We start from the raw sequence: 11,038 nt of genomic DNA, 5'->3' as shown, positions 1-11,038 counted from the left end.
GGGATGGAGGAATGGTGTCCGTCACCAGAGTTAATGACTCGCAGGGAGAGAGACAGGTTTACGGAATCTGCTGTGATACACACACACACACACACACACACACACACACACACACACACACACACACACACACACACACACACACACACACACACACACACACACACACACACACACACTGCAGGAGTGGGATTATTTGGACCTGACATAAGAGCCATCTCAATGTAATTGAGAAGAAATATATATATATATATATATATTAGAGCTGTGCGTTAAACGCGTTATTAACGGCGTTAAATTTTTTAACGCACGATTAACGCAAAATATATATTTATTGCCTTTATTTGCCTTGGCAAACGTAGATTATTCACCTGCTTTCTAGCAATAACTAGTCACGTTAGAAAAACTACACCATACCGGATCTAGCTACACCGGAAACAAAACATCAAGCACGCCGCACACAAACCGGTTGGGGCAAGCCACGGCCAAAAGCTAATGTAAAGTCAGACATGGACGCCAAAACGATTCTTAATGGAAAGTTTATACTTAAAGAGTTGCCAAATGGTTCCATTGACAAGAACAAAGTAATATGTGTGATTTGCCATTGTGAACTGAGCTATCATCGCAGCACGTCCAGTCTGAAATACCACTTAATGGCCAAGCACACGAAAGAAGCAGTAGCCTGACTGCAATGTTCAAGGCAGTATGTTTGTTTGATTGCACTACAGGCTGAGTCCTAGTTTACCTTTGCACTTTGTAATTTTTTTTGTATTTTTGATCAGTATGCCAATGTTGTTTTCAATAAAGAAACATTTGCACAAGGCAAGCTGATGCACTTCTCCATGTTGATAAGAGCATTAAAATGAGAAAGAAATCAAGGGATATTTAGCATAGGAAAGAATTTGTGATTAATCGCGATTAATCAGAGTTAACTATGACATAAATGCGATTAATCATGATTAAATATTTTAATCGCTTGACAGCTCTAATATATATATATACTGTATATATTTCCTCGGGGCTTGTACATCAGAGTGCATCATGGGATTTTTTTGGTTGGCGAAACGCCATATGAAGAGCACTCAACGTTTTAACTGTAAAATCCTTAATCAGCAGTAAGTTAGGGCTAGTAGGCTAAGGAAAAGGTTGTTTGGCAACATCTCGACTAAGAAACCCTGTAGCAGTTTCAAACACTATATATATATATATATATATATATATATATATATATATATATATATATATAACACCCTGTCCCTCCCTCTTATCTGATTTAGCTCCCCTTACCCTCATCCTCTCTGCCTGCTGGTCGACTCAAGGCGGGGTCTTACTGCCTTACAGTTCTGAGATACAATATAATAATAATAATAATAAATAATCTTCACCAAAACCTAAACTCTGTTCTTTTAAGTCTTTTAAAACACCTCTATAGGTTCAATTCAATTCAATTTTATTTATATAGCCCTTGATCAACATTCCAGTCTCAAAGGGCTTCACAGGCCAAATATTTATGGCACCCCCCTTTACCCAAGCCCCCACAAGGGGAAAAACCTTGAATCAGCAAGGAAGAAATCTTGAGAAGAAACGCATGGTAGGGGAACCGTTCTTCCAGGGATGGTCAGGAGTGCAATGGGTGCCATTATTGACATACAGGTAAATACATGCACATCATGTTAAAATGGTGATGTGGTGCTGGCCGGTTGAACATGAGGAGAGTCCAGGCATCCAGTCCAGTCACCGCAACACGTTAGAGACAGACAGACAGAATAGTGAATTAGAATGGAAAAGTACATCATGGAGATGTATACTGCTATTCATATAGTAACTGTATTAACTAAACCGCATCTGTATTGTTTTCACACTCCTATGGTCCAAACGCAAGATTGTAGGGATGCGTTTTAAGCTTTCCTTTGAATAGTTCCACAGATTCAGCTTCCCTGATCACCAGTGGCAGCCTATTCCATAGGAAGGGGGCTCGATAGGCAAACGCTCTCTGTCCAGCCGATTTCTTTTTAACCTTCGGTAGTGAAAGAAGGCCAGCTCCCGAAGACTGGAGGGAAGGAGAAGGACTATAAGGAATGATCAGGTCCTTCAGGTAGGATGGGGATAGTCCATGCAAGGCTTGATAGATTAGCAGTAGCACCTTAAAATCCGATTTGGAAGTTATTAGTAGCCACTGCAAAGAGGCGAGAATAGGAGAGATGTGATCAAACTTTCTTGTTTAAGTCAGCAGTCTAGCTGCAGCATTCTGTACATGCTGTAGACTTCTCGTGGTAGAGTTTGGTTGCCCGAGAACAATGAATTACAATAATACAGTCTTGATGATATAAATGCATGAATCAGTGTCTCTGCATCTGCTGCAGATAACATTGGTCTGATGTTTGCAATGTTTCTCAGATGAAAAAATGCAATTCTAGTTATACTTCTAACACGTTGGTCAAAACACAGTTGAGGGTCGAACAGGACACCAAGATGTCTGACAGATGCACCCATTGGGATGGCGAAGCCATCCAACCAGAGAGAGACATTCTCAAATTCTCTCTGGTCCCGTTTTGTGCTGATTATTATCAGCTCTGTCTTCCCAGTGTTAAGCTGCAGGAAGTTCTGTGACACCCATCTCTTCACTGCAGCCAGACAGGACTCAACCTTCTGGATTTGGGCAGAGTCCCTTGGTTCTACAGGGATGAAGAGCTGGGTGTCATCCGTGTAGCAGTGGAAACTAATTCCGAAGCTGCGGATAACGTCGCCCAAGGGAAGCATGTAGATTGCAAAAGGACCGACCCTTGTGGTACACCAAAGCGTAGTTTGCAATGCTTCGATTCTGAACCCTCATGGAGCACAAATTGTGTTCTATCTTTGAGGTACGATTCAAGCCAACCAAGAGCTGTACCCCCGAAACCAAAGAAGAAGAATGCTGTGGTCGATCGTGTCAAACACAGCACTGAGGTCCAGCAGCACAAGCATCGAGCTTGCATTTGTATCCAAAGCAAGAAGGATATCAATTACAACTCTTGTCACAGCAGTTTCAGTTGAGTGGACATTCCTGAACCCCGACTGGAAAGGTTCGAAGAGATTGTTCCTCGTCAGATAGTCAAAGATTTGCTTTGCAACAGGTATATAGGTTTGTATTTACCGGACCTTATAAATCCATGATTCCTGGCAGATTGATGATAAATACCACACTGGATTTGTTCACCTAAGTCCCAGAAATTTCTGGAAGGACGAGAAACTGAAGAGGGACTCAGAGTGCGTGCACACGTACATAATAATATACCGAAGAGGAGTAGGAAATAATCTGTTTTATTTAATTTGACCTCCCGTCTATGCAATATCAAATCTTATATTTTTTTAGACTCTAGTACATTTTTTCAAACATGTGACACGTGGACATCTCTGGCTGAATAAAACAATCTTTAAAACAGATTAAAAAATCATAACAACAGCAACAACCAACGGACAATGATAAATGAACACTTGAGCAACAGTGCAAGAAAAACCAAAAAACAGAAACAAACAATAAACGAAAAACTGTTTTTTGGGAAACGCTTTCAGTTAAGTGTTAAACTGCTGCATCGGCTGATGTACAGATCAACACCGGTGATTGACCATCAGTCCCTCGTTAGGTGAGTGATATTGAGTTCCCACGGTCCAGCTCTGCCAACACAAACCCACGATGTGAATGCAGAACCTTGAAAACAGGGTTGAGAAAAAAACGGTTGGAATTGCATCTGAGAGGACTTTCACTCCCTCCCTTTGTACCAAGTCCTGCAGAATTCAACCCAGAGGGTGGGCCGGGGTTTTCCTTTCCCGGTTAGCTCACATCATTCCAGGATGCGCCTTTGAGCTAACAGGAAGTAGCAGTAAAGGGACTACGGGCCAAGCTCCAAGACGTACTTCCCCCTCCACTCTGGGCTGAACCTCCTAGCTCGTGGCTAGCCTAGCACCGCAGTAGCAAAACTTAGCAAACAAGACAACTCAAGACTTCCCCCCCCGTTTCCTTCATTCAACCCCAGCTCGCCATCCTACCCACCTCCTGGAGAAACCTTTTTATTTATTCATGTGAAAAAAAAAGACCTCTGCATTCTATTACAGCAAAAACCTCTGGCAGGATAAAGCAGAAAGAAAAGAGCAAAAAACCGATGGGAGAACAATCTCAGAAGGTCAGCCTAAGAAGAAAGACTATGATTCATTTTCATGGAAAAATGAAGAGTGAGCTGGCAAACGAAAAAATGCACACGGTAAAAACACAACAGAGGATCCAGGGAAATGAAGAAGCCTTTACAAAGCTGTGGTTGAAACCAGTCCTCCACTTCAGCCTGAGTACTTCCTGCCCCGGGACCCGGTCTCAGCGCCACCCGCCAGGTCCACTCCCCCGCAGACGGGCTGCAACCCAAGAGGACCCCGAGGGGGGCCGAGGGGGTCCGAGGGGGGCCGAGGGGGTCCGAGGGGGTCCGAGGGGGGCCGAGGGGGGCCGAGGGGGGCCGAGGGGGTCCGAGGGGGGCCTATTGGCTGGAGGGCCTTCTCATGGCTCCTCCCCTTTACTCCGGCCCCTTCCTCTCCCTCTTCAACCCAGAGTCAATCAGTCATCAGTCTCCCCAGGTCGGGGGAGGCGGCTGCGTCCCCCTCCTAGCTGCTGCTCCCCTCAGATAAAGTGCCGTTGAAGGAGTGGAGGAGCAGGGGAGCCCTGTGCTCCAGGGGTCCCCGGCGCGGGGAGCCCTCTGGGGGCCCCTCCCCGGCCTCACTCTCAGCCCACTCGCCCTCGCGCTCGCAGATCACCGCCATGGGGCTGCTGAGGAGCCGCCGGGCGTTGTACTTGCTGCTGGCGGCCGACGGCGGCGTCCGCGAGCGCCCGTACTTCGACGAGTACGAGGGCGAGCACGGCGACGACGGTGACGAGTAGGGCAGCGTGCTCCACTCGTCTGGCGCCGCCCCCCTGGCCCGGCCGCCGCCCCCACCGCCCACCGGGGAGCCGGCCGGGCTGTGGGGCGAGGGCGGCGAGGGCGGCGGCGGGTCGAACACGGAGTCGGAGCGCGTCCGCTGGGAGCGCGGGTCGGTGGAGCGCAGCATCTCGGCCGCCGACATGCGGAAGCTGGTCTCGGAGCGGCTGCCCTTCTTCAGCAGCAGGGCCTTGAAGGTGTCGCTGCTGGTGGCCGACTTGCGGATGTTGCGCTGGATGGAGCCGGAGGGCCGGCCTAGGGTCGACGCCGGGGAGGAGGGGGAGGAGGCAGGGGGGAGGGAGGACGGCGTCGGGGGCTGGGCCGTGGGCGTGAGCGGAGGGGAATGGGAGGTGCTCCCGCCGCCCCGGGACTTCTCCTCATCGGACTCCCGGCGTCCCAGGACCTTCCGCTTGGACCTGAGGGGGACGGGATGGGGAGAGGAGCGCGTTAGAGGCGGAGCCTTCGGGGGCGGCGGTTAGTTGGGTTTGAGTGACACATAACAGCGAGAGGGGGAGTTAGCGACGTTGTGCCCTTGACGTTGTGACATTGACAAAACACATCCTCAGCGTGTAATTCAGCAGCAGCGGTGACGGCAGACACGAGGCAGCAGCTTAGCGAGGAACCAATCTAGGATTGTAATAACCCCCCCCCAGCCCCCAAGAAGAAGACTTCAAGAACTTAGAGGAACAGAAATAGAAAACCCAGCTTCGACGATTGGAAAAACATTTTGTTAGGGCAGAAAGTGCAAGCGCTGCGTCTCCCGGCGGAGCTCTGAGCCGGACCACAATGGGATTAATCTACGGAGCCTCCGCCCCGGACGGCGTCCCATCGCCGACGTTCCTAATCCCACATGGACCTGGCCTCGGCGGGACACCCCCACGCCGACACCCTCCCTCTCAGAGGGGGGGAGAAGCAGAAATACAACTGCGGCAAGCGGGGGCTGGAAGGGGGGGAATTAGGTCCGTAGAGAAGGAGGGAGGGAGTTAATCTGTGAGGTTCGCTGGTGGGTCGCTGATTAATCAGAAGCTAGCTTGCTAGCGTCGCGGAGGTGGGGGGAACTGGACCGGGCCACTCGCGGGATGGGGGGGGGGGGGAGAGACTACTTGCCGCACCTCAGTAGCCACAAGGCTCCTGTGGTCTTTTTCCCCCAACTGTGCAAGAGGAGGAGAAGGAGGATGAGGAGGAGAAGGAGGAAGAGGAAGAAGAGAGATATATAGTATATATAGTGAGGGTTAATATCTGTGACGGGAGAAAGGAGGAAAAGTGTGTTTAAGGGGGGGGGAGAAGGCGTAAATGCCGTCCTCTGTCGTTTAGAGGTCACGACACCTGCGGAGAAGTAGGTGGTCAAGAGGAGGAGGAGGAAGAGGAGAAGAGAGGGGGGGGTAACAAGACAAAAGCAGAGTGGAAGAGAGGAATACCGAGTCTATTTGCAGCTGCTGCAGAATTGTGGGTCTGTGCCCTAAATACCCCCCCCACCCCCCAACATCCTCGCGGCACACATGATCATCTCATCCGTGTTGCATAACATACTCAGTCACACAATCTCTCTCTCTCTCTCTCTCTCTCTCTCTCGACCGCGCTCACACACACTCACTCTCACACACTCTCTCACCTGGATTCGCTGAACCACACCGAACCCCATTTAACTTGCACGGGAGCTTTGGCTCAAGCGACGGAATTATAATGAAGCAGCCATTGAACTGCCTCACAAATACACAAACACACAGGCATACACACACACAACCACACAGGCATACACACACACAACCACACAAGCATACACACACAACCACACAGGCATACATAACCACACAAACACACAGGCATACACACACAGATACAAACTAACATGGACGCACACAGGCATACACACACATACACACTAACAGACACACACACAAACACACAAGCAAACAGAAGCAGATACACTCAAACAGGCATTCACTCACAAACACACACACAGGCACAAACAGGCATACACAAAGGCAAGCACACACAAATACACACTAACATAGACACACACACACAGAAAACGAACACACAGAAAAGCATACACGCACAGGCATACAGACAGGCATGCACACACACACACTAACACAGACACACAGTCAGGCATACACACACGCAAACACACATACACACAGACAGACACACACCATTTCTCTATATACATAGGAATGTACCAGCCGGCACTATCTGTTACAGCTCATCAACCTTTAGTCTCTTCTGGCCCTGAGGCCGTACGTCCAGAGGCTGTTGGAGCCGTTAGGGTCCTTAACGTTTGGGTTCTATCCAATCAGGGCTCTCTCCAATTAGGAGACGGAGAGACTGAGAGAGGGAGAGGAGGAGACAGGTAGGAGAGGAGGACTATGTGAGACATGTAGGAGAGGGGGACTATGTGAGACAGGTAGGAGAGGAGGACTATGTGAGACATGTAGGAGAGGGGGACTATGTGAGACAGGTAGAGAGGGGGACTATGTGAGACAGGTAGAGAGGGGGACTATGTGAGACAGGTAGAGAGGGGGACTATGTGAGACAGGTAGAGAGGGGGACTATGTGAGACAGGTAGAGAGGGGGACTATGTGAGGCAGGTAGGAGAGGGGGACTATGTGAGACAGGTAGAGAGAACTATGTGAGACAGGTAGAGAGGAGAACTATGTGAGACAGGTAGGCGAGGAGGACTATGTGAGACAGGTAGGAGAGGGGGACTATGTGAGACAGGTAGGAGAGGGGGACTATGTGAGACAGGTAGGAGAGGGGACTATGTGAGACAGGTAGGAGAGGGGGACTATGTGAGACAGGTAGAGAGGGGGACTATGTGAGACAGGTAGGAGAGGAGAACTATGTGAGACAGGTAGGAGAGGAGGACTATGTGAGACATGTAGGAGAGGGGGACTATGTGAGACAGGTAGAGAGGGGGACTATGTGAGACAGGTAGAGAGGGGGACTATGTGAGACAGGTAGAGAGGGGGACTATGTGAGACAGGTAGAGAGGGGGACTATGTGGGACTATGTGAGACAGGTAGAGAGGGGGACTATGTGAGACAGGTAGAGAGGGGGACTATGTGAGACAGGTAGAGAGGGGGACTATGTGAGACAGGTAGAGAGGGGGACTATGTGAGACAGGTAGAGAGGGGGACTATGTGAGACAGGTAGAGAGGGGGACTATGTGAGACAGGTAGAGAGGGGGACTATGTGAGACAGGTAGAGAGGGGGACTTTGTGAGACAGGTAGGAGAGGGGGACTATGTGAGACAGGTAGAGAGGGGGACTATGTGAGACAGGTAGAGAGGAGGACTATGTGAGACAGGTAGAGAGGGGGACTATGTGAGACAGGTAGAGAGGGGGACTATGTGAGACAGGTAGAGAGGGGGACTATGTGAGACAGGTAGAGAGGGGGACTATGTGAGACAGGTAGAGAGGGGGACTATGTGAGACAGGTAGAGAGGGGGACTATGTGAGACAGGTAGAGAGGGGGACTATGTGAGACAGGTAGAGAGGGGGACTATGTGAGACAGGTAGAGAGGGGGACTATGTGAGACAGGTAGAGAGGGGGACTATGTGAGACAGGTAGAGAGGGGGACTATGTGAGGAGCCCAGGGGCCCTTCAGGACCGAAGCATCACAGCGTTTCTCTGGTTGTTTTTTCTACATCTGTGGATATCCTTATTCGTACTTGAATATAAGGGTTAGGGTTAGGGTTAGGTTACCCTAACCCTTGAATATAAGGGTTAGGGTTAGGGTTAGGTTACCCTAACCCTTGAATATAAGGGTTAGGGTTAGGGTTAGGTTACCCTAACCCTTGAATATAAGGGTGAGGGTTAGTGTTAGGTTACCCTAACCCTTGAATATAAGGGTTAGGGTTAGGGTTAGGTTACTCTAACCCTTGAATATAATCAACAGGACTTCCGAGGGAACGGAATACATTAGAATACATTTGCTAGTTGTAAAAAAAAAAATCCTTGCTGTTGCCTCCCTGACTAGCACATCTCATCTGTTTGAGTGTTCACATTTGTGTGTGAGTGTGTGTGTGTGTGTGTGTGTGTGTGTGTGTGAGTGAGTGTGTATCTGAGTTTGTGAGTGTTAAAGTGTTTAAGTGTGTGTGTGTGCATGTCTGCGTGTGTGTGACTTTGTGTGTGTTTGAGTCTGTGTCTGCGTGTGTGTGTGTGTGTCTGCGTGTGTGTGAGCTTGTGTGTGTGTTTGTGAAAAAACCTTAGATAAACAAAAACCTACCCATGGTGCAACAGGAAACACACAAACACACGCACACAAGTGTGTGTGCTCCCACATAAAGGGCCCAATAAAGGGGCGTGGTCCCTGGCCCACTTGGTACCGCCCATACCCTAACCCTAACCCGTAACCTAACCCGTACCCTAACCCGTACCCTAACCCTAACCCGTACCCTAACCCGTACCCTAACCCGTACCCTAACCCGTACCCTAACCCTGGGAGATAAACTCCATGAAATGAAATCCTGTGATGCTCAAAAGAACTCGGGCTGAGGCACGTGGCCATCAAAGACGTGCACAACACACACACCCCCGCATGCTAATATACACACATACACGCATTAATACACACACGCACAAGCTGACTTACACACACACACACACACACACACACACACAAACACTCAAACATACACACACACACTAACATTCACACACAAACACACATGCACACATACTAACACACACACATGCATACACATAACCACTATCTATGTTGCATACTCTCTTTGAAGAACAGAATCATATATGTGTAGATCATGTGAGAGAGAGACAGAGAGAGAGACAGAGAGAGAGAAAGAGAGAGAGACAGAGAGAGACAGAGGGAGAGAGGGGGAGGGAGAGAGAGAGAGAGAGACAGAGACAGAGAGAGAGAGGGAGAGAGAGAGAGAGGGGGGGGCAGAGGGGGAGAGAGGGGGAGGGAGAAAGAGAGAGATAGGGAGAGAGGGGGAGGGAGGGAGAGAGAGAGAGAGAGAGAGAGAGAGAGAGAGACAGAGAGAGATAGGGAGAGAGGGGGAGGGAGAGAGAGAGAGAGAGAGAGAGAGAGAGTTTTCCCCCAGCCTCTAACCTAGATTAAGGCCACTGAGTGTTGAGTTTCTTAATAATGAATGAAGCAACACCCCCCCCCCAGAGTCTATACACTGCATATGACAACACATACGAATCCTCTATCGGAAACGTGATGGATGACATCAAATAAATGGACGAATGAATGAAGGAATGATGACATTAACAGATGAATGAATGAATGAATGAATGAATAAGGAAGTGGCGTTGTCGAGGCAGAAACAGAGGGACCGCAAAGAGACCAATCAAGTCACAGCCGGCCTCTTCTGCCTGAGCCAGAGCACCAGCAGCAGATGGGAGCGTATCAGGTGAGGAGGTGACTGACAGAGGGAGGGAGGGAGGGGAGGGAGGGAGGGAGGGGAGGGAGGGAGGGAGGGAGGGAGGGAGGGAGGAATGGACAGCGGGATGGAGAGTTGAGAGTGGCTATTGAGCCAGGAGTTTATGGGCAGGGAGGCTGTGGTTTAGGAATAGATGGAGACAGAGAAAGAGAGAGAGAGACGATGGAGAGAGAGAGGGAGAGAGAGAGGGAGAGAGAGAGAGAGAGAGAGAGAGAGAGAGAGAGAGAGAGAGAGAGAGCGAGAGAGACCGAGATAAACAAATAGAAAGCCTAATGAATAAACAATATAAGATACCAGATCCACAGAGAGGCGATGGAGCAGGAGAGAGGGAGATGAATCTGGACGCAGCAGAGTGGAGTAAACGAGCGGTGAGTGGAGAGTAGGGCACAGAGGCCGTGAGGGGCGGAGCCTGAGGAGGGATGGGGGGGGAGTCGTACCTGTGGATGGCAGCGAAGAGGTCTTCAGTGGTGCGGGTCCGAGTGGGGGTCACCATCTCCGTGGGCGGGCCGGCGACGAGTCGGCCGTGTTAGGTTCAAACACCTCACCTGAGAGAGAGAGAGAGAGAGAGAGGGAGAGGGGGAGAGAGACAGAGAGGGAGAGGGAGAGAGGGAGAGAGAGAGAGAGGGAGAGAGGGAGAGAAAGAGAGGGAGAGAGAGAGAGAGAGAGAGAGAGGGAGAGAGAGAAGGGAAT

General features: G+C 49.9%; 1 protein-coding gene across 1 annotated transcript; it reads right to left on the bottom strand.

Annotated features, from left to right (window-relative positions):
* Positions 1–3,284: 3,284 nt before the first annotated feature.
* On the bottom strand, positions 3,285–10,894 carry LOC307091509 (NHS-like protein 1). Its single transcript, XM_079759141.1, has 2 exons — positions 10,786–10,894; positions 3,285–5,353 (listed from the first exon to the last, which is right to left on the bottom strand). The coding sequence occupies exons 1-2, from the start codon at positions 10,839–10,841 to the stop codon at positions 4,627–4,629; spliced, it is 783 nt and encodes a 260-aa protein (XP_079615267.1). The 5' UTR covers positions 10,842–10,894; the 3' UTR covers positions 3,285–4,626.
* Between the last annotated feature and the right edge of the window lie 144 nt (positions 10,895–11,038).

Source organism: Pollachius pollachius (assembly GCF_949987615.1).
Source record: "Pollachius pollachius genome assembly, contig: scaffold_563, whole genome shotgun sequence".
Taxonomy (NCBI): Eukaryota; Metazoa; Chordata; class Actinopteri; order Gadiformes; family Gadidae; genus Pollachius; species Pollachius pollachius.
Note: the sequence above shows the minus strand (reverse complement) of the source record. Positions and strands in the feature narration are given on the sequence as shown.

Excerpts from the sequence above, each read along its gene's own strand:
- LOC307091509 (XM_079759141.1), bottom strand. The coding sequence starts at position 10,841 with ATGGTGACCCCCACTCGGACCCGCACCACTGAAGACCTCTTCGCTGCC. Across the intron at positions 5,354-10,785 it reads CTCTTCGCTGCCATCCACAG|GTCCAAGCGGAAGGTCCTGG; the intron begins GTACGACTCCCC and ends CGTCCCCCTCAG.